The sequence below is a fragment of the Lithobates pipiens genome, unplaced genomic scaffold (assembly GCF_037356315.1).
Source record: "Lithobates pipiens isolate NorthernLeopardFrog02 unplaced genomic scaffold, aLitPip1_a1.2 Scaffold_10, whole genome shotgun sequence".
In the NCBI taxonomy this organism is placed as follows: domain Eukaryota; kingdom Metazoa; phylum Chordata; class Amphibia; order Anura; family Ranidae; genus Lithobates; species Lithobates pipiens.
In genome coordinates this window covers 70,320,691-70,347,352 of record NW_027507686.1, presented here as the reverse complement: position 1 = coordinate 70,347,352, position 26,662 = coordinate 70,320,691, and the positions used below count along the sequence as shown (strand labels likewise).

Sequence of the window (26,662 nt, the reverse complement as noted above, 5' to 3'; positions counted from 1 at the left end):
CCAGGACCCTGCATTCACTATATCTGGTCGTCCACAGTACACAGAACATGGAAATGCAATAGTTTTATTAAATATAAACTGCTAAATACCCTTTCTCATCAGCAGTATATAACAGTCTTGTGGTTATCAGTGTCCAGTAGAGTACTGATTAAAGCTTATAGGAGGAGTTTTCATTCTCTTCTAACTGTGCTATGAGCTGCAGGACTCCTGACCCTCTGTTTGGACAGTGCTGATTGGCCCTGTGCTGATCACATGTACTCTCCCAAGAAAACAAAAACTCTCTAGCAATATACACCAAACTGAGCATGTGCAGCATGCCACCAAGGCTCTGTACTATCAGAAGATGGATTGGGGACAGTGGAAGAAGGAGAGGCTCAGGGAAGACAGGATCAAAAAGCCTTTTTACACAGTGCTGAGGATTGGGTTAGGTTCCACAGTGAGTATAACAAGCATGCTTTACTGCATCTACAGACTGATGTTATTGTTGTGGGTTTAATAACAATTTAATACAGTGATCAGTGCTAATACTATACACTGTCACTGTACTAATAAAACTGGTTGGGAAGGGTTTAACATCTTAAACGATTAAGGGGTTAAATATGTGCCTACGTATAATGTGTGTAAAGTGTGCTGCCTTTACTAATTAATCCCTAAATTTCTCATCCCTGCTCTGCAGGGATGAGAAACAGAGATATTAATCCCTGTGTACAGAGCCCTGTGTTGAATGTCAACACAGAGTTCTGGGCTGTGAATTTACACAGCTGATCAGCAGGTCCCAGCTGTGAATCATTGGTTAGGACTTGCTGACAGATTTCTGTTGTGTCCGCAGTAAATTGCAAGCAGGCGGGCAGGTGCTTAGTGGTTAAATCTTGGCATGTTTGGTATCTATTCACTTGACACAACATTATTAGAGATAACCAGAAACACTTTGGCCGAAAATGGTGTTTTCAGCATTTTGCCGACAGAGATAAAGAAAATGCACACAATTTTACTGTGCTTATGGTGTGTTTTTCATAGGTCATGTGACTCAAAAACCACATCAAAAATGTGACACATGTGGGTTATTGATGCATTCTTGCTATGTTTTCAATGCATTTCTACTGGGAGGAGTGTTTTTTTTTTTAACTGACCAAAAATGCAGCAAGAAAACTGAAAATTTCCTATCCAATACTTACCGTAATTTTCCTTTCCTGATGGACTTCATGACAGCATAAGTTTGGGTAGCCCCGCCCTTGCTCCTACCCCATAGGACCCAACTTCCATAAACTTTCAGGCTGAGCCAAAGGCCGTGTTTTGTAACTAGCCTACTCATGAAACTGGGAGGGAATTCCTGCTGCCATAGAGTCCATCAGGAAAGGAAAACTACAGTAAAAATTTGATTGGGATTTTTCTGTTTTCCTGACAGACTTCCATGGCAGCATACATAGTTACATAGTAGGGAACTAACCAGCCCAAAAGACAAGGGTGGGATGCTGAAAAAAAAGTAGGATTTCAATCATAGCACTTAGCCAACAGAATCCCCATGGATAGATATGTACAGTATGAGGACGATACCTACACCCCACAATGAGCCAGAACAGCCTTAAAGGAAGAGAAGTCACCCCCCCCTGCAAATATTCTAGGTGCCTTTTTACAGGGAGCCCACAAAGCATACACACACCTGGTTGAGTGTTTGGTAACTGCTTCTGTAGCAACCAAGCCCCAAGCTCAATAAGCCTAATGGCTAGCTGGAATGACCCATTCAGCAATGATCCTGGATGATATCTCTATCCTGCTGGTTCTACTAGAGAGTGTTACAAATAGTTCCTAAAGCTCTGAGCAAAGCTGTAGCTTGAGAGCATGCTCAAGGTATCCCAATATCCATGGCATGGAACCAGTTATCCTATGTTGTTCTGCATATGGAAGGAACAAAACGTTGTTCTCATATGATGCCAAAGCGACCTCAGATTGCAACACAGTATGGATATAAACACTACCCATACTAGGCAGGATGCCTACAGGGAACCCTCTTGGCACAAGGCCCAGATCCCAGCAAACCTCCTGACTGAAGAAAAAAAGAGCCCTTAATGACTGAGCCTTTACTCAAAACTAGACTGAAAGAGATCCCATCTGGAGCAGCAAGCTGCCAAAGGGTCCTAATGGCCTTGATTCTGGCAAAGCTTCCTGCTGAGAGTGTAGCCCTTAGAGAGATGGACATAATGGCTCAATCCATACTCCAACTGGATTGGATGAGTTCCCACCTAGAGCTGTAACCAAAGGATCCTTCCTAGCCTAAAGCTTTCATCTTGGAAAACTTTCTGGCTTATAGCCTTTAATGTCTTAATAGCTCAGCTTTTACCCAAGCTGGACTGAAAAGTGATCTCATCTGGAGATGGCAAGGAAGTCCACAGCAAGTAGTAAATCTCACCTAGAGAGTCTTGGCTCTCCTTCGAGTCTCAGATGCACCACCCCAAAGTATTGGATGAGTAAGGGATAGTCCACCCAAGAGACATTGGATATGACAAGGACTGCAGAGATCTGCCCTCTGAGAGCTTAGGATCAGTCAAAGACCAGAATGTACCTGACCAGAGGAATGATGCAAAATAAAACAAAGCAGTCCAAATTGAACAAGCTTTATTCAAATCCTTTTTTAGGACTTATAGATATTAGCTTAGAGAAACAACAGCCAAGCCTGATCAGTATCGTCCTCCCAGGATGAGAAACTGGAAGAGATGAACAAGGATGGAGCATTGCACTCTGCGATAGAAGATCTCAGAAAGAGAAAGGACTTCAATCTGATAACCCGGTATCAAGAGCAGGAACCAAGGCCTGTTTGGCCAATTGGAATTACTGCAATGATTACCACGGTCTTTAGCAACAGACCCCAAAAAACTGTATATGGATCGGACTGGAGGGAGAGCATATGGCTTGTGAGACCTTTCCTGATCTGTCACAGCGTCCACACCAAGGGCAGGGCTTGGCCCAAGCCCTAGGGAAAAGCTTTTCAGACTGTAATAGTAAGGAGATGCTAGCAGATCTAACTCTGAAATCTTGCCCAGAGATAAAATCCACTTTGAATAACCTGGATGTAGGAACCACTTGTTGCAAAATTGGGCTACAGAAAATAGATTACTCCCAGAAGTTCTGAATGTAGGTTGATGGGGAAATTTTACTCCCCCAGATTACAGTCATCTCTACCTCTTCTCGGTGGACAGGACCTGGAGGTTCTGACCTGCCCTCTGATGTAGGACACCACTGTGTTGTTGTTCAGTCTCGTTGAAGACCAAAAAGTCTGCTGTCAGGTGATGAAAGGAAACAGGAGCATAAAAGAGCTGGCCAGAACATTGGCAACAACTACTTCCCAGCAGGGAAGTTTATTTGGCACAGGTGAAGCGAGAAAAAACAGGATTAAACAGCATCATTGACTAGCCAGCCAATCTCTTGAGGGGTTATGAGAACTCCCTCTGTATTCTTGACAGGGATCCCTGTCTAGAGAAGGTCGAGATTCCAACCAGCATACATGTATGCTGCATAATGTCTTGACCCATGTAGAGACAGAGGTATGTCAAAAAGACAGCTCTGGAAGTTATAAATAGGCATCCCTCTGAGCAACAATAGTACTCATCTTAAAATCACATCTACTGGAATTAGATTTGCCATCTCTACTCCTAGAGATGGCAAGGTTGATGTTGGCTATCAGAACGTGTCCATCGTTGCTGGAGCAAAGGATTCCTCCTGGCATAGACAGAGGCTTGAAGGTGATTGAATGTTCAGCGTTACCTGAAGTGCTTGTCCTAATGTTCCAACCGCCTGAGACGCTGTACCCTCCTAGACTGTTTAGACTCTCGCAATGCAGACAAGATTGCCCCACTAAAAGAATTATTCCCAGCTCTTGCTATCAAATAACGCTAACCCTTGAAGGGGACAGTCTAAACTCTCTCAATGCAGATCATATTGTCCCACTTGTCAGGATTATTCTTTAGGACAGAATTAATATTCGGCATCCCAACTTCCATTGTATTGGAAGAGAGACAGTGGTTATGGAAGAGTTACAGGCTGCAACTCCAGACAGATATACCCCCTAAGGACAAGACCACAACAAAGTTTCTACCAGAAGATGCTACACCCCCCAAGGATACACAAAATCATCATGATTGAGTATGCCCCTGAAGGACACAGCATCCTCCAATGGCAACTCCATGCATATAGCTAAGCTCATGAAAGCCATGGCAACCAAATATTGTAGGTAACTCATTATGCTGGAAAACCTCTTCCTCATAAGTGCCTAATCTGACATCCTGCAGTGTGAGTAGAAGTTTCCTAGTTGGGGATTGAACTGAGAAACCCAGTGCTGCAAGATGCTGACCACTAAGACATTCTGCTGCTCTGTTATTCTGTTCAAATTGCACCCCTCTTCTAGAATGAGCTTCTAGCTTAAACATCATAGGGAAAAAAAAGCAACACACTTTTTTGGAAGTGATAAGAATACTTCCATTGCAGGTACCTCTACAGGATCTTACATATAGGCTTCCTAACAGCCTTACAAAGAGGAGGTACAGAAACTTGAGGGTTAAATTTGCTAGTTGTCTGGACCTACAAGGAAAAAGCTTGTCAGAGTAGAGAAACCTTGCACAGGGAGAGTTGTAACATGCTCCTTTAGAGTGTTTTGACTACCTGTGACAACCTGTTGGTAGCCGTCATCGTCCTCCGAGGATGCCTGAACAAAGCAGGAAATTCACACAGGGTTTTGCCTGCCAAAGCATGAGCAGCAAAGGCCCATATTACGGTGTGTATAATACATGCAGATTTGTAGAGGCTTACTAGCAAGTGTCCATTAGTTAGCTTCCCATACACCAGATTTGGCGGCCTGCAGAAGGGCTGTCAATCCAGGAACAGTACCAGAAAGGAAGACACTGCCCCCCTCCAGCTATAACCTGCGTAGAGTAGTCACAGTATAGAGGGATTAGACTATGGCTGCACAAGCACCCGTTGCAGTAAGAAATAAATCCCCACATGTCTAAGTGAGAACTCCACATTGTTAAGAAAAAATAAATATTATAACATGTACAATTGTAACGTAGTAATTTATTAAATAACCTTCCCAATTCAAACTGCAGCTGCTGAAGTTTCCTAAGCTGTCCAAAAAGACAATGTGACGATTGTTTGTTTGCTAGGTGAGAAAAAAAAACCCTAAAGGGGTTAACTACTGCTAAAGGAATACTGGCACTGTAGCGTCTTACCTCAGAGCACCACTACAACAGGTGATTCATTAAACAGAGCCTACAACACTGAAAGAAAAACCTTGCTTAAACAGATATCTGTTCAGGACAGAAAAAAGGCAAAGGTTGGCAACTGCACCAAACTTTGATAAAATGCTGAAAAGCGCATCAGAGCATAGTCATCTCCATATGTTTTAATTTTGGTTATTTTTTTAACATAAGTGGAGCTCCCCAACAGCCCGCATAGCATATGGTCCCTTCTGCTGACCTCAAGCCAAACATACTCATGTATCTTGAACCTCTTCCACAGGGCCATCAATGCATCCATGGGGCAACCTGGAAACCAGAGGCAGGAAAAGCAGCTGCAACAACCATGCTGGGTACGCCTAATGGTCACCCGCTGATAGCCTTCCATCCATTCGTATTCTGGTGCATGTATGCACATTGCCTTTCCATGGAGAAAATTGTACTAGCAGACTTTCTGATTATGAACCTGGCATATGTTCTCTTTTTGCCTCCTCCTTTCTGGGGGTGTTCCATTGCCCTCTCACTGGTTCTCATTGTGACTCTGCTGGCTTGGGGAGCAGTTTTGGTTTCATGGACCTCTGAATGGACTTTGCTGTATGTTTTTATTTCTGTGGCTAATATGCTTGTTCTCCATCAACTTCTGACAACATAAATAGCATGTCCTATCTATATATACACCCCTGAAGAAAGAAGGGATTCTGAAACATGTTGGATTTAGTCCATGAACTTCTGTCATGGTATAAAGATCACGGCAGTCCTAGACCTATGAGTTTTACATCTTCTTTGCCATGTTATTCTTATAAACGTTGATCAGCTACCATTCTTAAAGAAACAAACTAAAACTTGCGCTAAGGAGAATGCTCAAAGTGAAAAATCAATAATCATTTAAAGTGAAAAAAAAATCAATAATTAGGTCCGCTGCTGCTGTTTGCAAAGGTATAAACCTTAAAAATGGATGACAAAGTAGAAAAACTGTGCAAGCGGAATAAAGTACTTATAAATAAAGTGCTTAACTTATACAGTAGTGATCATATAATATATATATATATGTTAATATATATATTAACATATCAAAATTAGATATAATTTTAAGTGCTGGGTGCTGTCAGTAGGTGAAAACAGGATCAGGATAAGGCAATGATCCCCTCTGGTAACCCCACTCACCAGTTGCTGGACCCTCAGATTTTCAGTCCAGGGATCAGACAAAGCTTTGGTAAAATAGAGATGATGTACAAAGATTCCATCCACAGAGTTTTTCAGAGTATTCCAATGGAGTGCATATACCGAGATAAAGAAAAATAAATAACCATGTGAAGTACCGCTAATGTAAACACAGCTGCACTATTAACATGAGTCACTCACGAGACATAGGTGTAATACAGGCATCAGCGTATTTCCGGGTCCACACATGCAGAGTGTGTTCCACGGCAACCGGAAGCAGCGTCACTGGTTCTCAACACCGGAAATACGTTGAAGCGTTTCGCCCCTCCCCCAGGGCGTCACCAAGGTTACCAGAGGAGATCATTGCCTTAAAGGATCCTGTTTTCACCTACTGAGAGCACCCAGCACTTTATATTATATCTCATTTTGATATGTTAATATATATATGATCACTACTGTATAAGTTAAAGGGGTTGTAAAGGTAAACGTTTTTTTCACCATAATGCATTCTATGCATTAAGGTGAAAAAACATCTGACAATGCCGGAGCTCGAAAATGTCCCTCGCCCCCGACGTCCTCTTCGCCGATTGGCTAGAGTGGATAGATTGAAAGCAGCGCACCCAGACATAACGCGGTGCGCCGGGGGCGGGGCCGAGTGATACAGCGAGCGGCTACACTATGTGAGGGAGCTCGCATGAAGTTGTGGAGCCCTTGCGGGAGGGAGCCGAGACAGCCACCGAGGGACCCCAGAAGAGCAGCTTCGGGGCCACTCTGTGCAAAACGAACTGCACAGTGGAGGTAAGTATAACATGTTTGTTATTTTTAAAAAAATGCCTTTAGTGATCCTTTAAGCACTTTATCTATTTATAAGTACTTTATTCCGCTAGTTTTTCTACTTTGTCATCCTGTGTCCATCCAAGTCCATCCTGTGTGTGTGTGCTTTTATGTCAATATTACATTGTATATCCCTGTATGTTGTGTTCGTTTAGGTGCCTATCTAATAGTTTTTTTTAATTATCTATGCTTCCTGCTGAAACCACTGCTTGTGGAAGAGAATTCCACATTCTTACCACTCTTACCGTAAAAACCCTCTACTCAGTTTCCGGTTGAATCGCTTTTCCTCTAATTTTAGTGAATGGCAACAACTCTTTTTAAATGGCCTTTCCCTGAAAAGTTTTATCCCTATTGTGGGGTCACCAGTACGGTATTTGTACATTGAAATCATATCCCCTCTCAAGCGTCTCTTCTCCAGAGAGAATAAGTTCAGCGCTTGTAATCTTTCCTCATAACTAAGATCCTCCAGTCTGTTTATTAGCTTTGTTGTCCTTCTTTGTACGCTCTCCATTTCCAGCACATCCTTCCTGAGGACTGGAGCCCAGAATTGCATACTAGAGGTGCGGTCAGACCAGAGTCTTGTAGAGTGGGAGAATTATAATTTTATCTCTGGAGTTAATTCCCTTTTTAATGCATGCAAATATTCTATTGGCTTTGATAGTTACATAGTTAATATATATATATATATATATATATATATATATATATATATATAGATTTATGTGATGTTTAATAAACTTCTATATTTTTATATTATTTTTTCTAATTGTTGATTCTACACACTGTGATTGATACATCAATCAATAGGGCCATTAAAGTCTCATTAAGGGGGAATTCTTTCCACTTGTACCCACTGATACCTGGGCATCTGACCAGTGAAAACACCTGCCAAATTGCTGGCCCCCCCACTTCTCCAGCCATCGACCCTCTGCATATGTGTGCCATAACACCACCACACTGATAGCTGGTGACCACTCGAGCCATCCTTCTGGATACTTCTGGATACCTCAGGACACGCCTGACATCCGCACAGCTGTCCCACACAAGACCTGGCCGCCAATACTTTCAAAAGGTATCAAAACTTCATACAAAATGGTCCTATGAGTGAGCAGAAAAAATGAACATGGCCTCTGGTCTCAGCCTGGAAAATTATGGAAGTGGGGTCCTATGGGGTAGAAGCGAGGACAGGGCTACCCAAATGTATGCTGCCATGGAAGTCTGTCAGGAAAGATTTTATGGAATGCAACAGACCAGTGTGAAGACATACGTACAATTTAAAGGGATGCATTTTTCTTGAGCTTTTCTGGCACTAAAGATGCTAATAATAGCTGACAATAAATTCATATTCATTTAAATTCTTGATATTAAAGAGGAAGTAAACCCTGATGGGTTTACTTCCTCTTTTTTCCCCTGCAAAGGTAAAGCATAATGGACTACTATGCATCGCATAGTAGCTCATTATGTGTCACTTACCTGACACAGGAGCCAGCGAAGTCGCCGCTGATCCCTGTAGTCCGCCGCATCCATGTTGCTGGTGGTGTCTCGCAGCTCCGACAAAACACAGCGGCGAAGCCGCGATGACGTCACTCCCGCGCATGCGCACGGGAGTCGCGTCTCGCAGCTCCGCCGCTGCCACTCGGCGAAGCCGCGATGACGTCACTCCCGCGCATGCGCACGGGAGTCGACAAATTAGGCAAATCCATTCATGGATTTGCCGCATTTAGTGCGCCTGCGCGCCGCTGTCTACGGCGCATGCGCCGTAGACAGCGGTGCCCATTTTCGGGCAAATATCTCCTAAACCATATAGGTTTAGGAGATATTGCTTGGACCTACAGGTAAGCCTTAATCTAGGCTTACCTGTAGGTCCAAGTTGTTTGGAAGGGTTTACTTCCTCTTTAATTAAGAAGTTGAATATAATACAATTATATATAAAAAAAATATATATATATTTTTTTTTTTTTTAACTGTAATTTTCGGCTTTCGGCCAAGTGCATCCTGAATTTTCGGTTAAGGTACCAAAATTTCCATTCGGTGCACCTCTAAACATTATGATTTATATATTTAAAAAAAAAGTTATTATATTGTGTTTGTGTGTACTAGAATGAATTTAAGTGTATTTCTTCCTGAAAATTTACGTTTGTTAATCAGCTGTACAAATATTGTGTGACATAAAAAACTGCCACAGCCACTATTTTATTCTGCAATACCTTTGCTTTCAGAAAATATATAATGTTTGTTGGATTATAAGTTATTTTCTAGCAAAAAAAAAAAACATATTTTTTTTTTTCATTTTTATCAGAAAATGTATGTTTATTGTATGAACCAATAGATACATATAAACAATTGTACAGGCATCAAGTAAGGCACAAAATACAAAAAAAATAAAATACAGTACAAAGCAGAAACATACAAATAAATATTACAATAAGTAGTAACCCTCAACAGAGTGATACATATTTATGTAAGTGCTATGAATATATAAGAGGCAAACATGCCCAAAGTGCCTTAAAGTGGATGTAAACCCACCACTCACCCAGTATAAACTAATGGCACAGTATTATTGTATATACACACGCAAGCCTCCTGCATGTATCCCACCCCCTTCAGCATTGTTGGGTGGCAGTGTTGCCAACTGTCAGTATTTTTACTGGCAGCCAGTGAAAAACAAGCAATTTTCTCCTGCCAGTAAAAGTAAGTTTGCCAGTAAAACATATAGCTTTGACTCTCAGCTTGATCTGGAGCCAGCTGAGACCATCCGAGTGCCTGCTACAGTGTGATCGGGTGGCTCTGGCGGAGGCGATACCGGAGCATGTTGTGTGATGTTATGGTGCAATGGAGCCAAGCAGAGTGGCCTGAGCCTCACTGTGGGTCTGCGTTACACAGGAGCAAGGCAGGCTTTGATTAGGACTGTCATTGCTGTTTGGACTGGAGGGACCAATGTGACTCAGGAGGTGATGTGTTGTTTCAGTGAGGTCTCATCATCGTCATCATCTGTGCTGCTGTACACTGCTGTCGGGGTAACTGTGAGAGTAAATTTTATGTGTGTGCCGCCCATTCTAATTTCTTGCCCTCCCGAGTCCTGTTCCTGAGTTACTTAATGACTATATTGAAAATAAAATAAGAATTATGATTTTTGACTTATTATCTACCTTAAATCACATTGCTAATTGCATATTATATTTGTTTGTAGCCTAAATACTGTAATTTGCACTTAAAACTGTATTTTTTGTTTTGGAAATGCCAGTAAAAACTTTGCTGTGCCAGTAAATTTCAATCTGGTAGGTTGGCAACACTGGTGGGTGGGTCTCTTTGCTGGATCTCAGTGGGCAGAGTTGTAATGTCACAGGACTTCCCGCCCACCTGTACACTCTCCTACTCTTTCTGCTGGCTCTGGGAGCGGACTACACCATGGAACTCCTCCTCAGTCACACTGATCTGTTGATTTTGAGAATCACGCCCCATGATAAGTAACATCCAATCAAAACACAGGAAAGGCACCAAATGATATCGGCATGCTCAGTCATGCTGAGGTGTGGAGCAGCCAATCCAGAGAGAGCTGGATAAGAAAAAAGGAGAGATGTGAAGCTGGAATTGTAACACTCTATCTTCTCTCATGCTCGTTCATGAGATAAAGAAATCAGATGTCAGTCACAGTACTGGGGGATGACGCAACACAAACTTATCTGTGTGTTGTTTTTTTTATCTTACTAAAAATTTTAAAAAAAAGACAAGAGGTTTGCTCAGGGCTTTGTGGCAAGACTGGCCACAGGTGGCTTGACATCCTCTACTGTACCAGGTAGAAGTCTTCATGAAAATTTTTTCCACTTCAGCCCCGGAAGGTTTATCACCTTCATGACCAGACCATTTTTTGTGATACGGCATTGTGTTAATTTAACTGACAATTGTGCGGCCATGCAACGCTGTACCCAAATAAAATGTATGTCCTTTTTATCCCACAAATAGAGCTTTCTTTTGGTGGTATTAGATCACTTCTGTGGTTTTTATTTTTTGCACTAGAAACAAAAAAAGACTGACAAATAAAACATTATTTTTTACTTTCTGCTATAAAACCTATCCAGTCTTCTCTGTATCGTTCCGATTTTAGTATACGCTAAAGTAAACTTGGCACAAGAGGAATATGGAAATTTCAATTGCTCATCTAAAAATGCAAGCTGACTGGCTGTTATGGTCACTCGCTGCCTTCAATACCCTGATCTTCAGTAGGTATGAGGGCATAAAAAATCATGCATACCTCCCAACTTTTTAAAATGGGAATGAGGGATGCCTATTAGCAAAAGTATGCAGGCATAGGATACACCCCCTGCCGCGCCCTCTTAAAGAACTGTACAAAAAAAGTTTAGTTAAACCCACAAGTACTTTGTTTCCCACTACTATTCCTTTATATTGGCTTTGGGAATTTACAAATACAGCAATTTAGAAATTGGATGAAAGGTTTAGTGCTGGGAAACATTTTTTGATATTTAAACAGTGCATTTTATACACAACTTTGTAGATCAGACCAAAATGAGGGAGAAATGAGGAGGGACATTGTTCTAAATCAGGGACAGTCCCTCAAAATCAGGGACAGTTCGGAGCTGTGAATCATGTTCAGGGTCAGTAGTTCAAAGTACTGAGAAAGAGTATCGCCGTGTCAGCCTGCCACTGATCAGTGAGTACTCACTAATGGCAGCCTCCATGTAGAAGATTATCTGCCATAAAAATTATAGATAATAATAAAAACTTCATTGTAAGACGCTCCACCGGTCTTTAGTAAACAGACCTGATTTTCTCATCACCTCAGTTTGTCTCTGCCCACTTCCGAGTTGTCATACGAGCGCCTCAACAACACGTCATCACCATGCGCCGCCAGCCGCTTAGGAGCCAGTGACGCGTGAGTACGTGGCGCTGACGTCAGCGAAACCCCCGGCACGGACGAGGATTGCAAAGGCGGCCGGTGAAGCAGGAGGGATTTGTGACAGATCAGAAAGGACAGTAAGTGTCGGTAATGGAAGACCGGGCTGGTTACTTGTGGCGAGGAGCGCGTACCCCGTATGGACATGGTGTGTGGTCTCTGAGGAAACGGAGGGGTCGTTGTTATACAGGCTGGTGACGTCATTACCTGGAGTGGGCAGAGACACTTCGGAGGGCTTTGTGTTATGATGTCAGCAGTGGTCACTCCACACGAATGACTGCAGTGCTCCTACTTGTTGTTGTGCTATTAGTAACCCCCCTCCCTCCCCCAACCACAGTGTATATCATCAGCTTCATTCTAGGAATGTCTAGGAGGAATGTCCCCTCACCTCCCCCACATACCCTGCCTGTCATTGTGGAGAACAGCCTGGCAGTGCCCATTACAAGCGGTTACCGGCCTCATAGTGACCACATGGAATGTTTGTACTCTCTGTGAAACTGGGGTCACCAGCAGGAGGAAGGTGTCCTGGTTCCTCTACTATACAGATCTTTAGTTATCATTAGAGAGGTCACCAGCAGGTGGAAGGTGGTCCTGGTTTCGCTATACAGACCTTTAGTTATCAATAGAGGGGTCACTGGAAGGTGTCCTGGTTCCTCTATACAGATCTTTAGTTATCATTAGAGGGGTCACCAGCAGGTGGAAGGTGTCCTGGTTCCTCTATACAGATTTTTAATTATCAGTATGGATCTTTAGGATGGCTTCCCACTGCCTTGTTTCTCTTTGGCCGTAGCGCTGTGTATTTGCACTTTGCCACTATAGACTTCTATGCGGTCTCACAGTTTTGGTGCGTTTTTGGGAAATCGCAGCAAAGGCACAGAATGCAGGACCGTTGACGTACTTTCAAACGCACCGAACTGTTGGACCGGATAGAACTCTGTGGTGAACGCAGTTAAACTGCACCAAAACTGGCAGTACACAGCGCCGCATGTGGCCAGAGCACAGCGGGCAGTGTGAAGACACCCTTAGACCTTATTTAGAACAGTGGTCATCAACCCTGTCCTCAGGGCCCACTAACAGGCCAGGTTTGCAAGATAACTGAAATACATGACAGGTGATATCATTTGCTGCTCAGTGATTGCAGTATTCTAGTCTGCATCTCCCCAAGGTAATAGTCCGCCGGACAATTCGATCGTGTCTGGGCTCCAGTGGACTCTTTCATCGTATAGTCCGGCGGACTTAGAAAGTAGTTTTGACGCAAAATTTGTCCGCCGGACTTGGCTTTCAGCGGACAATCCGTTCGTTAGTGTGCTAGTCCGGCGGACTAAGAATGACGCATGCTCAGAAGCAAGTATGAGAAGGAAGCTACTGGCTATTGAACTTCCCTTTTCTAGTCACGTCGTATGTGCTGTACGTCATCGCGTTAGAAATCGCCGACTTTCGGAGTGTCCGTGTGTGGCCAAGTCCGTTCGTTAGAAAGTCTGGTGGATTGTTTGCCGGACAAAGTCTGACGGACAATTTGATGGTGTGTACGCGGCATAAGAGAGCAAAGATGCTGCTGATCTGTCAGCATGCTAGACCCCAACTCTGTCACATGAGAGGAGATCACATGATCCCTCATATCTGGAAGCAGCATTGCCAGCTGAAGCCGTGAAAGGAGCAGTTGTAGAGAACTAGCGAGTTATCAGGGGGTTGGTGTTTTATACACCTTGCCTATTTAGTTTATAAGTGGTCCCTTTACACGGGCATCATTTGTCACATCTTTTGCTAAGAAAAAACTGATGAATACTGATTTAGGTTGCTTCAGTTTACACATCTGTCGTCAGTCCCGTTTTTCATAAATTTTTATTTTTTTTGAAGAAACTAATCTTAGGTGGCAAAAGTATAAACCAAAAAAAGGTTTCTAGTCCAAAAAGGGCTTACATCTGTTCAGACATCTAAATGGAAAACGACGCAGCCTTGTTCCTTTACAAACAAGGGAACAGACCTGAACGGACACAGATATAGGCAGATGTAAACAGATGATCAATCATTGGAATGAATTGCTGTACTTTTCCATCTGAAAACAGACAAGCGGAACACCCTTGTGGAAGGACATTTATTCTTTTTGCTTCTGTGCCCTGACCAACCTAATATACTCTCCACCTCCACGGTTATTTAATATTGTTATACAGGATTTATATAGCGCCAACAGTTTGCGCAGAACTTTACAACATGAAGGCAGAGTACAGGTACAATACAAATCAATACTTAAAGCGGAGTTCCACCCAAAAGTGGAACTTTCGCTCATTTGTTTACCCCCCCCCCCCCCTTTCTGGTGCCACAACTGGCACCTTTCAGAGGGGAGGGGGGACAGTATACCTGTCTTCGACAATTTTCTGATCGTGTGTACGGGGCTTTAGGATGGGCGGGTGCCACATAATGGCTTGACACTTTAGAGCTCACCTAGACACACTAGTAACTGTACTGTGATCATTGGAGGCTTGTTTTAAATGTAACTATTTTGGGAAGCAAATCATTGAGTTTAGTTACACTTTAAAGAGGTTGTAAACTTTATAAGGCTTACCTGTAGGTACTGTGATTATCTCCTAAACTTGCACAGTTTAGGAGATATTTTCTGTATCCGCATGCGCTAACGTCACCGACGCATGCGCACTGAAGAAACGTCTCCCTCTTGCCGCTTCTTCAGTAGCTGTGCTGTTACCGGTAGCTCCAGACATCATTGCGGCTGCTGCCAATCACAGCACCGGAGCCCGCGAACCCGGAAATAACTCCGGGAGACATGTCACCGGGCACAGCGGTATACGAGGACGGCTGCAACAGCTTCGTTCTAGGGTATTTTCATAATGAGCTAGTATGCATACTAACTCATTATGCCTTTGTCTTGCAGGTTGTTTTTTTTTTTTGTTCTGAAAGTTTACAACTACTTTAGTAAAAAGGGGCTTTGTGTTAGGGATTTTTTTTATTACAGAAATCGGTTGCAGAGGAGTTAGATCTACTTTACAGGGGATAAAGATAAATAAGGCTAAAATGTTTTTTTTTGCTTGTTTTTCAATGGGGAGATTTTCTTTTGCTTTCAGTCTTGAGAATGAAACAAGCGATAAAAAGAACTGCCTGGTAAATTAGGGAAATATCCTCTTAGGCAGTTTCTGGAACTTGTGTCCACATAGGAAGATTTCCCCACTATCTCTGTTCTGGTGACAACTCAAAACTTTTATTTTCTGCCTTTCAGTGTCTTGAACAATGGTCAATAGAAAAAATAGAGGGTGAAGTCGCCAGTGGGGACACAGACAGCAATAAAAAAACAGATGGGGGTTCTCTAACCCTTCCCTTCTTTATACAAATTTTTGAAAAATGTGGTTTGAATACACTTTTTAATGAGCAACAATCTCTGAGGGAATATTGTCAGAGATTCCTTTGTGTAGAGTAGAACAGTGTTGTGTGGTGCATACAGTTGTTGCACTGGAATATGATATTTGAGCAGCAACATAAAATTCACAAGTGGACTACGTATGCTGTTGATGAAGGCACAACATATGTATTACTCTACCATTGGCATCGTGAGGGGCCACAAGTGACAGTGCCCTGCCAAATGAATGTATTTCCATGCAGTTACTGCTGACATAGTGGAAGTCATGGTAGTTCTCTTTTTTTTCTTTTTTTTTGGGGGGAGGATACTGTTGACTGCTCTGTTCTGTATTTTGGGAGTCGGTGTTCCCCTTATTGGAATTTTATAATGCTGCTTAACTTGCCATTCTCCTTTATAAACCTTGATGACCTCATGTGTTTTGGCTGTGAAATGATGGTATATGGCTGCATCTTCAGTATCACTGTATCATTCTATCCCCTGCTAGAAAATGTATTGGGGTGAATCAGCCAGTCAGGTTTTTATCAGTTATGACATGTCAGATTAGCAACATTCAAATCTATATTCAGTCTGCTAGATTTACACACTACACAGCTGCTAGCTTTTGTTAAACCAGTGGGGTTAATTTACTGAAAGAACAGAGGCTGTTCATTTAGCAAAGTGAAGGATGATAAAAACCTGAATCGCCAGTAGCTTGCAGGAAAAAAACTAAGAATTTGGGTTTTTGGCTAGTACCTGTTTGGTTGATTTGAAGTGAGCACAGTTTCATCTTATTTATTACACGACAAGTAGAGGCGCAAAAGATCAGAAAATAATATACTCCAGAGGGCTGTCTGTATAAAGTTATATTGGACAATAATATGAATGAGAACTTTTAGTTCTCAAGTCCCGTGAAAGTGTCTTTCGTTCTTTGAGTGGGACTTTGGAATGCAGGGCTGCCACCACAGGGAGCTGAAACCAGGCTCCTAGACTGTTGCAGGAAAAAAGAAGAAGGGGGTGCCTCTGGGTGTAGATTTTTAAAAGGCAATTTATTCACAGGTAAAACAAACAGATGATGCACTCACATTTTCCAAGGCATAAAAAGGCATGTAGAATACAAGGGGGGCGTTTTTTTATCTGATTCGTCCGTCACATAGGATCCGGTCCGTGGGTGTCATGTTGTCCTCTCCTGGCGTTACCACGAGTTTGTTGTTAAAAAATGGCGGCTTGGTGGACGCAGAGGATGTGTTTCCAAAGCGAGGCTTGGTTAGCGGTGACACGCGGGTCGCGGGGTTGTGACGTCACGGCGGGCGACGCGTTTCCTGAGCGTTCGGCTCGAGGTGGAGAGACGACCGCGCTCTTTCATCAGGCCAATCACAGCGCCCCCTTCTTCTTCTCATCTTATTTATTAGTTCAGTGTACAAATTAAAGCGGGTGTCGGTCGGGAGTTCCGCCGTGTTTTTTTTTTTTTTTTTTTTTTTTTTTTTTTTAAAGCCAGCAGCTACAGATACTGCAGCTGCTGACTTTTAAAATAATGACACTTACCCGCCCAGCACGCCCGCGATTTCGGCACCCGAAGCCGATCTCTCGATCGTCTCTCGGGTGCTGCCGCCACCATCTTGGGTATGGGAATCAGGAAGTGGAGCCTTTCGACTTCATTTCCCGGTTCCCTAATGCGCGTGCGCGAGTCGCGCTGCGCAATAAGGATGGTCCCCGCTGTCTCTGGGATCCGTGTGTTTCCCAGCAGGAAGCGGGGGACTTTCGGAAAGGGGCGTAGATTCTGCGGAAAGGGGCGTACCTTCTGCAGAATCTATGCTGGAAGTGGGTGCAGATACCTGTACTGTACAGGTACCTGCCCCCTCCCCCCTGAAAGGTGCCAATTGTGGCGCCGGAGGGGGGGAGGATTCCAATGAGCGGAAGGTCCACTTTAGGGTGGACCTCCGCTTTAAGCTGGCAAAGGAACATTCAGTCTTGTTTTTTGAAGGACACATACAGGCAAAATAAAAAATAAAAATAATCACAAACAGGACACTACCTGCCTGGAGTTTGCATGTTCTCCCTGTGCCTGTGTGGGTTTCCTTCCACATTCCAAAGACATGCAGGTAGGTTAATTGGCTCCTGTCTAAACTGGCCCTAGTATGTGTATGTATGAATGTGAGTTAGGGTACTTGGATCACAACACAAGGCCTCCAGGCTTTGTCCTGTGGCTCTTGCACCCAGTTTTGCAGCTGGAACATGGCAGAACTCCATTCTGCCACTACCGGCTCTCCCCGCTGTCACTTGTAAACAAAATATCTTTCTGTATTTACATGGGACAGATTTGCTCTCGGGGGTTTCTGGAACTGACAGTCTGCACGCATGGCAGGGACAGATATCCAAAACCTGAAAGGGAACGATCTCCCCTGCGAGGCAGAGCCACCTGCACAGGGAGGTACTAGAGCTAGGCCAGGTAGGGGAGAGGGGTTTGGGGTAGCACACAGTGTATCTTGCACCCCTGAACTCTGCACTCTGTATGTAGCGCACTCCTGAACTCCACGCTGTGTACATAGATCACCCCATCTACAACCTGCCTTTTGAGGGAAACCATACTGCTGATGTGGCACACAATACAATTTAGTTTGACACCCCTGCCTTAGATTGTTAGTTCCTTGAGGGTAAGGAACTAATGCGAATGTACAATATACTGTATACAGTGCCTTGCAAAAGTATTCACCCCCTTCCCATTCTTTGTGTTTTGTTGCCTCACAACCCGGAAGTAACATAGATTGTTTGGGGATTTGCATCATTTAATTTACAGAACATGCCCACAACTTTGAAGATGGTTTTTTGTTTTTTGTTTGTGAAGCAACAAATAGGACAAAATAACAGAAAAAGTCAATGTGCATAACTATTTGCGCAACTAAAGTCAATACTTTGTAGAGCCACCTTTTGCAGCTGTCACAGCTCCAAGTCACTTTAGATAACTCTCTATGAGCTTGCCACATCTTACCACTGGGATTTTTGCCCATTCCTCCGTACAAAACTGCTCAGCTCCTTCGAGTTGGATGGTTTGCACTTGTGAACAGCAATATTTAAAAGGTAAATAACAGCGCAGCGCTAAGAATATATACAGAAACAAAATAACAGATTGCTCATAGCATAAAATGTTAAAGTCCCCTTTGGTATAAAAGTTGACAGATAAGATCTCCTTAGTGGTGATAAGGGTGTTCATAGACATTCATGTGATATCTCCTAATCAGTGATTCCTCCACCAGCTAGCCAAACCGCTCACCTCAAATCACTGTACCCCTAAGTGAACGGGTCACCCTGTTCGGATCGGCACACCCCGCGATCTGCGGTGCGCTCCGCGGCCTCGTGTTCAGGAAAGGCTTCGGCCTAGCTCCGGAGCAGCGGCCATCTTTGTACACCTGGCGGCTGTTTACAATGTGATCACTTGTAAACAAACCCGGTTCCTCTCTCCCCTCTGTGTACTGATCTGTACAGTGGAGGGGAGAGATCGGATAGAAGCAGCGCTGTGGGCTGGATCTGTAGTGCCCACAGCGCTGCTCTGTGACAATTGCAGTCACAGCCATCCCTCCATACGCTGCCAATGCTCTGCCAATGCTCTGCCAATGCCCTGCCATACTCTGCAATACTCATTGATACCCAGGCATGCCCAGCCATACTCTGCGATGCATACTACCTCATTATGCCTCTGTCTTGCAGGTTGTGTTTTCTTCCCTGCAGTCTTTCTTTCCTCACTGGCTCAGACGGCAGCAGGAGCCATTCACTTCTGCTGTTAATCACACCCTGTGTGAAGTGAGTTGAGGGGTGGGGCTGAGCCTGGCTGTGTCCATAGATACAGGCAGTGTGGCTTACAATCGTGCCACATTAGGAAGTGGCTTTCTATGGTGGCACACCGAGGGTAGGAGGTGGCAGAAGCACTGACGGGGGACAGCACTGGAGCAGTGGTTAGGCTAAGTAGTACATCCTTTTTAGCCCCCACTCAAAAACAATAAATAGCCTGCACCGTTTTTTTGGTTTTTTTCCATCTCCGATTTGGGCTTTAACACTTGCTGTTCTAGAGAAACAAGACATAAATACAGGAAATTGGTCCTTTTTATCTTAGGACAGTGACTGTTAATGGCAGAATCATTTTAGATGAGGATAAAACGAATGTAGTTGCCAAATCTAAGGACTGGTAATCGGCAATACATTAACCACTTTCAGACCGGACCATTTTGCTGGTAAATGACCAGAGGTCTTTTTACACTTTGGCACTGCGCTGCTTTAACTGGTAATTGCGCGGTCATGCAATGTTGTACCCAAACAAAATTTGCGTCCTTTTCTTCCCACAAATAGAGCTTTCTTTTGATGGTATTTGATTGCCTCTGCGATTTTTATTTTTTGCGATATAAACGTAAAAAGACCGCAAATTTTGAAAAAAAATGATATTTTCTACTTTTTGTTATTAGAAAAATCCAATAAACTCAATTTTAGTCATACATTTAGGCCAAAATGTATTCAGCCACATGTCTTTGGTAAAAAAAAAGTCAATAATTGTATATTTATTGGTTTGCGCAAAAGTTGTCACATCTACAAACTAAGGTACGTTTTCTGGAATTTACGCAGCTTTTAGTTTACGACTGCCTATCTCATTTCTTGAGGTGCTAAAATGGCAGGGCAGTACAAAACCCCCCCAAATGACCCCATTTTGGAAAGTAGACCCCCTAAGGAAATTGATAAGAGGCATGTTGAGCCCATTGAATATTTTATTTTTTTGCCTCAAGCGATTGAATAATGACAAAAAAAAAATTTTTTTTTTTTTTTTACACAAAGTTGTCACTAAATGATATATTGCTCACACATGCTATGGGCGTATGTGAAATGACACCCCAAAATAAATTCTGCTGCTTCTCCTGAGTACGGGGATACCACATATGTGGGACTTTTTGGGAGCCTAGCCGCGTACGGGGCCCCGAAAACCAAGCACCGCCTTCAGGCTTTCTAAGGGCGTACATTTTTGAGTTCACTTCTCACTACCTATTACAGTTTTGAAGGCCATAAAATGCCAAGATGGCACAAAACCCCCACAAATGACCCCATTTTAGAAAGTAGACACCCCAAGCTATTTGCTGAGAGGCATGTTGAGTTCATGGAATATTTTATATTTTGCCACAAGTTGCGGGAAAATTACAAACTTTTTTTTTTTTTCACAAAGTTGTCACTAAATGATATATTGCTCACACATGCCATGGGCATATGTGAAATGACACCCCAAAATAAATTCTGCTGCTTCTCCTGAGTACGGGGATACCACATATGTGGGACTTTTTGGGAGCCTAGCCGCGTACGGGGCCCCGAAAACCAAGCACCGCCTTCAGGCTTTCTAAGGGCGTAAATTTTTGAGTTCACTTCTCACTACCTATTACAGTTTTGAAGGCCATAAAATGCCAAGATGGCACAAAACTCCCACAAATGACCCCATTTTAGAAAGTAGACACCCCAAGCTATTTGCTGAGAGGCATGTTGAGTCCATGGAATATTTTATATTTTGCCACAAGTTGCGGGAAAATTACAAACTTTTTTTTTTTTTTTTTTTTTTTCACAAAGTTGTCACTAAATGATATATTGCTCACGCATGCCATGGGCATATGTGAAATGACACCCCAAAATAAATTCTGCTGCTTCTCCTGAGTACGGGGATACCACATATGTGGGACTTTTTGGGAGCCTAGCCGCGTACGGGGCCCCGAAAACCAAGCACCGCCTTCAGGCTTTCTAAGGGCGTTACAGTTTTGAAGGCCATAAAATGCCAAGATGGCACAAACCCCCCCCCAAATGACCCCATTTTGGAAAGTAGACACCCCTAAATTTAGGGGTACACTAGTGAGACTAGGTAATAAATGGCGGGTGCCCTGAAACTATAAAAAAATAACTAACCAACCAGCGTCACCTGTAACAGTTATATGGTGATCACTGGTGAAAGGGTTAACTAGGGGGCAATCAGGGGGCTTTATGCGGTAGTATATGGGGGTCCCTGGCGCTATAAAAAGCTGCGGCGAACCTAAATACCTACCTGCCTAACTAGCGTCACCTGTGACACTAATACAGCGATCAGAAAAACGATCGCTTATTAGGCTGGGTTCACACTGGAGCGATGCGGGAACGCCACGAATGCGCGGCGGGTTCCCGCATCGCATGCCTCCCGGCGGCAGTTCACACTGCCCTATGCGAACTGCTGGGAGTGTCAGTGAAATGTTACTGACACCCCCAGATCAGTTCGCATATCGCAGTGCGATCTGCAAACTCGGATCGCATGGTGTGAACACCCATGCGATCCGATTCTGCTGCGGGCCAAAAAAAGGGTCCCGTGCGAATTTGCGGCGGGTGCGGCGGGTGTGGCGAATGGCTGAACTCGAATCGCACAGAGATCGGATGTGATTTGCACTGCAGTGCGGTGCGAATCACATTCGTTCTCATAAACCGCTGCAATGTGAACCCAGCCTTAGTGACACTGGCGACGGGGGGTGATCACGGGGTTAAACCTTTATTGGGGGGGTTAGGGGGGTACATTAGAACTAAAGGGGGCTAACTCTAACTGCCCTAACAGTTATTACAGTCACAAATGACACCAATGCAAAAAAAAAAAAAAAAAAAAAAAATGACATTGGTGTCACTGTGACTGGGGGGCAGGGGTAATTGGGGGGGTGATCGGGGGGTAAAGGGGGGGTGTGAGTGTGCCTGGCATGTTCTACTGTGTGTGTAGAGTGTTGGTGCAACTTACTGATCCGCTCTCCTCCGTGTCGGAACGAAAAATACCGACACGGAGGAGAGAATACATCACTTCCTCTCCTGTGTTTACATTACAGGAGAGGAAGTGATGTCACCGGGGATTTCTATTCGTCGGGAGCGATCGCGAGGGGGTGGCCATGAATGAATGGCCGTCCCCTCGTCCGGGATCGCTCCCGAACGAATACCGACCGCCGCAGGCACCGGGCGGGGGCCCGATCGGGCCCCCGACCCGCGGGAGGCAAGGGACGTACATGTATGTCCTTATGCCTGCCCGTGCCATTGTACCGACGTACATCGGCGTGCGGCGGTCGGCAACTGGTTAAATGTTTGTTTTCGATGCTTTTTAGTTACTGTATACATATGTATTACCAAGGAACCCAATATTTAGTGGTTATAATTTCAAACGTCTGTTCAAAAGGCCAGTTTCTTAAAGCGATTGTATAGTCAAATTTTTGACTTTATCCTACAAGTAAGCCTATAATAAGGCTTACCTGTAGGTAAAAAGAATGTCTCCTAAACCTGTACGGTTTAGGAGATATTCCCCTCGCAATGAGCCGCTGACTTCAGCGGCATGTGCGCACAGGGGATTCTCAGCTGAAAGTCTGGCAGACGCCGGACCTTGCCAGGAAGAAAACTCCCATGCGGGTATGACGAAATCGTGGCTCCAGCCACTCACAGCGCCGGAGCCACGATACCCGAAAGGCATGCGGAGGGAATATGTCAGCTCCCTCGGCGTGGACCGAGTGAGATGCCGGCGCCTCTTTCTAAGGTATTTCATAATGAGCTGGTATGCGGTGCATACTATCTCATTATGACTTTTCCTTTGCAGATGTAAAAAAAAAAAAAAAAAAAAAAAAGTCAGCGGGTTTACTCCTGCTTTAGTTGTCAAACACTTTTCTAACTTGAAATTGAAACCCCAATCTTTTTCCCAATGTGCTCTACCAGAAACTGAACATTACTCCCTCCACAATATAAAATAAATGAAAAAATAACATTTGAATGTTCAGTATCGAGTGGAGCACATTGGAGCTTTCTTTGCTCCTTCAGATGGAAGTAAAGCAGTGGTGTCGCTATTGATTAAAAAAAAAACTGCATATTTCGGATGGAGCACATTGGAATTTTTAAAATGTAACCATTTTTGTCGTTTTATTGCCTTATTTGAGTAGAATTATAACATTTTAAAGTGGAGCACATCTGAAACCATTGCTCCATGGACGCTATTTTTTTCCTGTTACTTTGTGTAATTCATATCGTATTTGTAAGCACTTTATGGCTTTGAGCATTTTTTCCTTAGAATTAATACATGAAGACAGTTCATTGTTATTAAGCATACTTATTAGCAATTCATGAAAAGTTTCACATTATTTGGTTTACGTTCACCCAGTGCTGTGTGTATATCTCTATCTCACAATAGTGAGTGCACCCCTCAATATTTTAGTATACCTTTTTCCTGTGACGATACTGAAGACATTACTTTGCTACAATGTAAAGTGGTGAGTGTACAGCTTGTAGAACGGTGTTAATTTGATGTTCCCTCAAAATAACTCAACACAGCCATTAATGTATAAATTGCTGGCAACAAAAGTGAGTATACCCCTAAGTCCAAATTCAGCCCAAAATGTCTATATTTCTCAAGTCATCTTCCAGGACGGCACACCTGAGAGATGAGAGGCTCCTCCCTACAGGAAACACAATCAATCGACAGCTGTTTTAAGTCCCCACCCTTCCCCTTGATCCTCAGTTTTTTGATTGTGTTTCTCCCTACACAGCGAAACTGTTTGTTTTTTTCCAAATGACGCGAAGCCTGGGGCTGGTGGTCTCCCCCTGGGAGCCGGACCACAAGCCTGGGAAGCCTCTGGGTCTGGTAGGATATTCTTGTCCTTCCTGGGGGGTTCCCCTATCTTTTCCTCAGGGCGGGCAGCAGAAATTGGAAGAGCCCCCCTGAGAGCTGAAGGACCCTGGGTACAGTGGTGTACCCAGAACTTCAGGGGCCATTATCCTGTCTCCCCCTCCTTACCTGTACAGGTGGCTGTTCAGACGGGGGTGCTGGCCATCGGTTCTTTCCAGGGGGCTTGTCCCCGACTCCTGGGTCCCCGGTAGCTCGCGTGGGCTGCCGGAGAGGGCGTGGCAACAAGCACCTGCGTCATTTTCAAACTTCGGGAAAATGGCAGCGGCGTTCTTACCCAGGAGGGAAGGCTGAGAGTCAGTAGGAGCAGGCGCCCACATCCTCCTTTCTCTAGAGCGAGGAGGCACCAGTTTACTACGGTGGATGTCTGCCTTAACCACCTCAGATATGAAGATGGGAATGAGGAATGGAAGGCATTGCCCCCCCCCCCCATGTATATAGACTGACTGGTACAGTGCAGGACACAGCCTAACCTGGCACCTCCCTATGGGGACAGCAGTTGGGGGGGGGGGAGCACTTTGGCGGCTATCCTCCTTGCGTGTGGACCATAAGGATGGAAAAGCAAGCCCGCTGGCTGTGGCAAAAAGAGGAAGACGACAACGGTGAGTACTTTACTTTCCTTTTGCCATGGGAATTTAGCTGCAAAATCCCCAATTCCAGCCAGAGGGTTTCTAGGCATTTGAGATCTCACCTGGGGTCTGGATTCAAATAGCCCTTAAGCTTCTGCTAAAAACACCAGCTGCAGCCCCTCTTACATCAGAGAAGCTGTATGGTGGACAGGTGGTGCAGAGGAACGAGTGTGCCTAAACCACCTCAGATGAGAAAGAGGTAGGTAGGCCATTGCTCCCCCTTCCCCGTGTATAATATACTGACTGGTGCAGTGCAGAACCTGGGGTCGGGATACAAATAGCGCAGACGCCACTGCTAAAACCACCAGCCACAGCTCCCTCTTACAGCAGAGACACTGTGGTTATCGCAGCAGTAGGTTGCCAGCCTCTCCCTACATGCCCAGTTGTGGTACATTTAGTAGGGATGAATATAGCATACAGAGGGGACCTGGTAGATACAAAGTTACTTACAGGCCAGGTATACCACTGAACAGGTTATTAATTGGGCAGTGGTTGGTGGATTCAGAAGCTCCCCTGGTCAGCAGGTGCACTAGGTTACCGGCCCTATTAGCCCAGCTGCTAGGAATCTGAAGTTGCTTCACAATGTTTAAAAGCTGACCTAAAATTCAAGGATGGGCAGAGACCAAGCTACTGTGTGGCACAGTAGGGGTTCCCTTGTCACAGATCCTCCTTTTGGAGGTTGCCTGCTATAGTTAACTTTCATAAGCTCCAACCTCCCACTCCACCTTTACACTGTGTTTATATTATAGTGTAGGAGGTAAGAAGAAACTTTTTTTATTGGTTTGGGCTACAATCCACTCAGTGGCAGATCTAAAGGCGATTCACCATAGATCGCTCCCTACATCCTTTTAATTGAGGATTTTCTGTGCAAACCTATGCAAGAGCTACATAATTGATTGTTTGAAGCCTGCAAATAGCTATTTACCTCCCAGGCTAAACTGGTAACCACCTCTTCTAGAGAGGTCTTAAATTAGTCTCTAGGGCTGGGCTCATTAAGACTTTAGTTGCTAATCAGCACCACCTGGATATGTGCTGGCTAGCGTTTGCTCAGTCTATGGAGGTAAGGTAGGACAACAACAACTACTACTAATAGTAGGGTGTCCAACCATTTTAGGATCTGTTCCTTCTCTGGTGGTGAAGGTTTAGTATCTACAGCCCAGGCTATGCCTATGAAATAAATTGCCTGTTGGTTATTTCATAAAGGGATAGACCATGACTCCTCATTGGCTGCACACCAGTAGACCTCAGTAGTGAAGGTTTGTGCTTGCTGGGATGTTTTTGTGGCACAGCAGAAATACACATTGAGATTTGTGACATCTCTGCTTAATAAGGGCTATATTGCTGTACATCAGAAGTGCACTGCACTGAAGCTTGTTTTCTGTCCTTTATATACTAAAGGTACTGCTTTGTTTGGCTACAGATCAGAAAAATACAACAGTGAAGGTGGTCTGTACTTTCTGGTTTTGTGTTGCACAGCAGAAATGCACATCGTTGAGTCAGGTGACATCTCTGCTCAATGGTTATATTGCTGCACATCAGACATACACAAGATTGAGGTCTGTCTGTGGGGCTTTGTGTCCTGTTTTACTGCCTTGTTGGTTACTTATCAGAAAGGCAGCAGTGAAGTCTGATGGTCCTGATTTGCGTGGCGCTGTGCTGATTCAGACAGTGCTATTAACAGCAATGGCTGCCGAGTTTAAACATGCGATTTGACATGTTGAGTCGCATGACAAATCATTTCAATATGGATGTGCTATCTCTATTCATAGTGTTTTATTGTTGCACATCAGATTTATACAGCATTAAGGTCTGTGAGGTTTTTGTGTCCTGTATTACTGCCTTATCAGAAAGGCAGCAGTGAAAATTGATGGTTCGAAT

At 44.1% G+C, this 26,662-nt stretch overlaps 1 protein-coding gene across 2 annotated transcripts in view; it reads left to right on the top strand.

Annotated features, from left to right (window-relative positions):
• Nucleotides 1-12,063: 12,063 nt before the first annotated feature.
• STX5 (syntaxin 5) overlaps nt 12,064-26,662 on the top strand; it is a 35,817-nt gene continuing 21,218 nt past the window's right edge. The window contains exon 1 of one of the 2 annotated variants that reach the window (XM_077455834.1): nt 12,064-12,212. Coding sequence is in view for 1 of the 2 variants with exons in the window: in XM_077455833.1 (XP_077311959.1) it covers nt 12,226-12,280 (55 nt within the window). In the remaining variant the exon portion in view is untranslated. Of the gene's footprint in view, nt 12,281-26,662 lie in introns of both variants that reach the window. The other variant, XM_077455833.1, reaches the window with a different exon arrangement.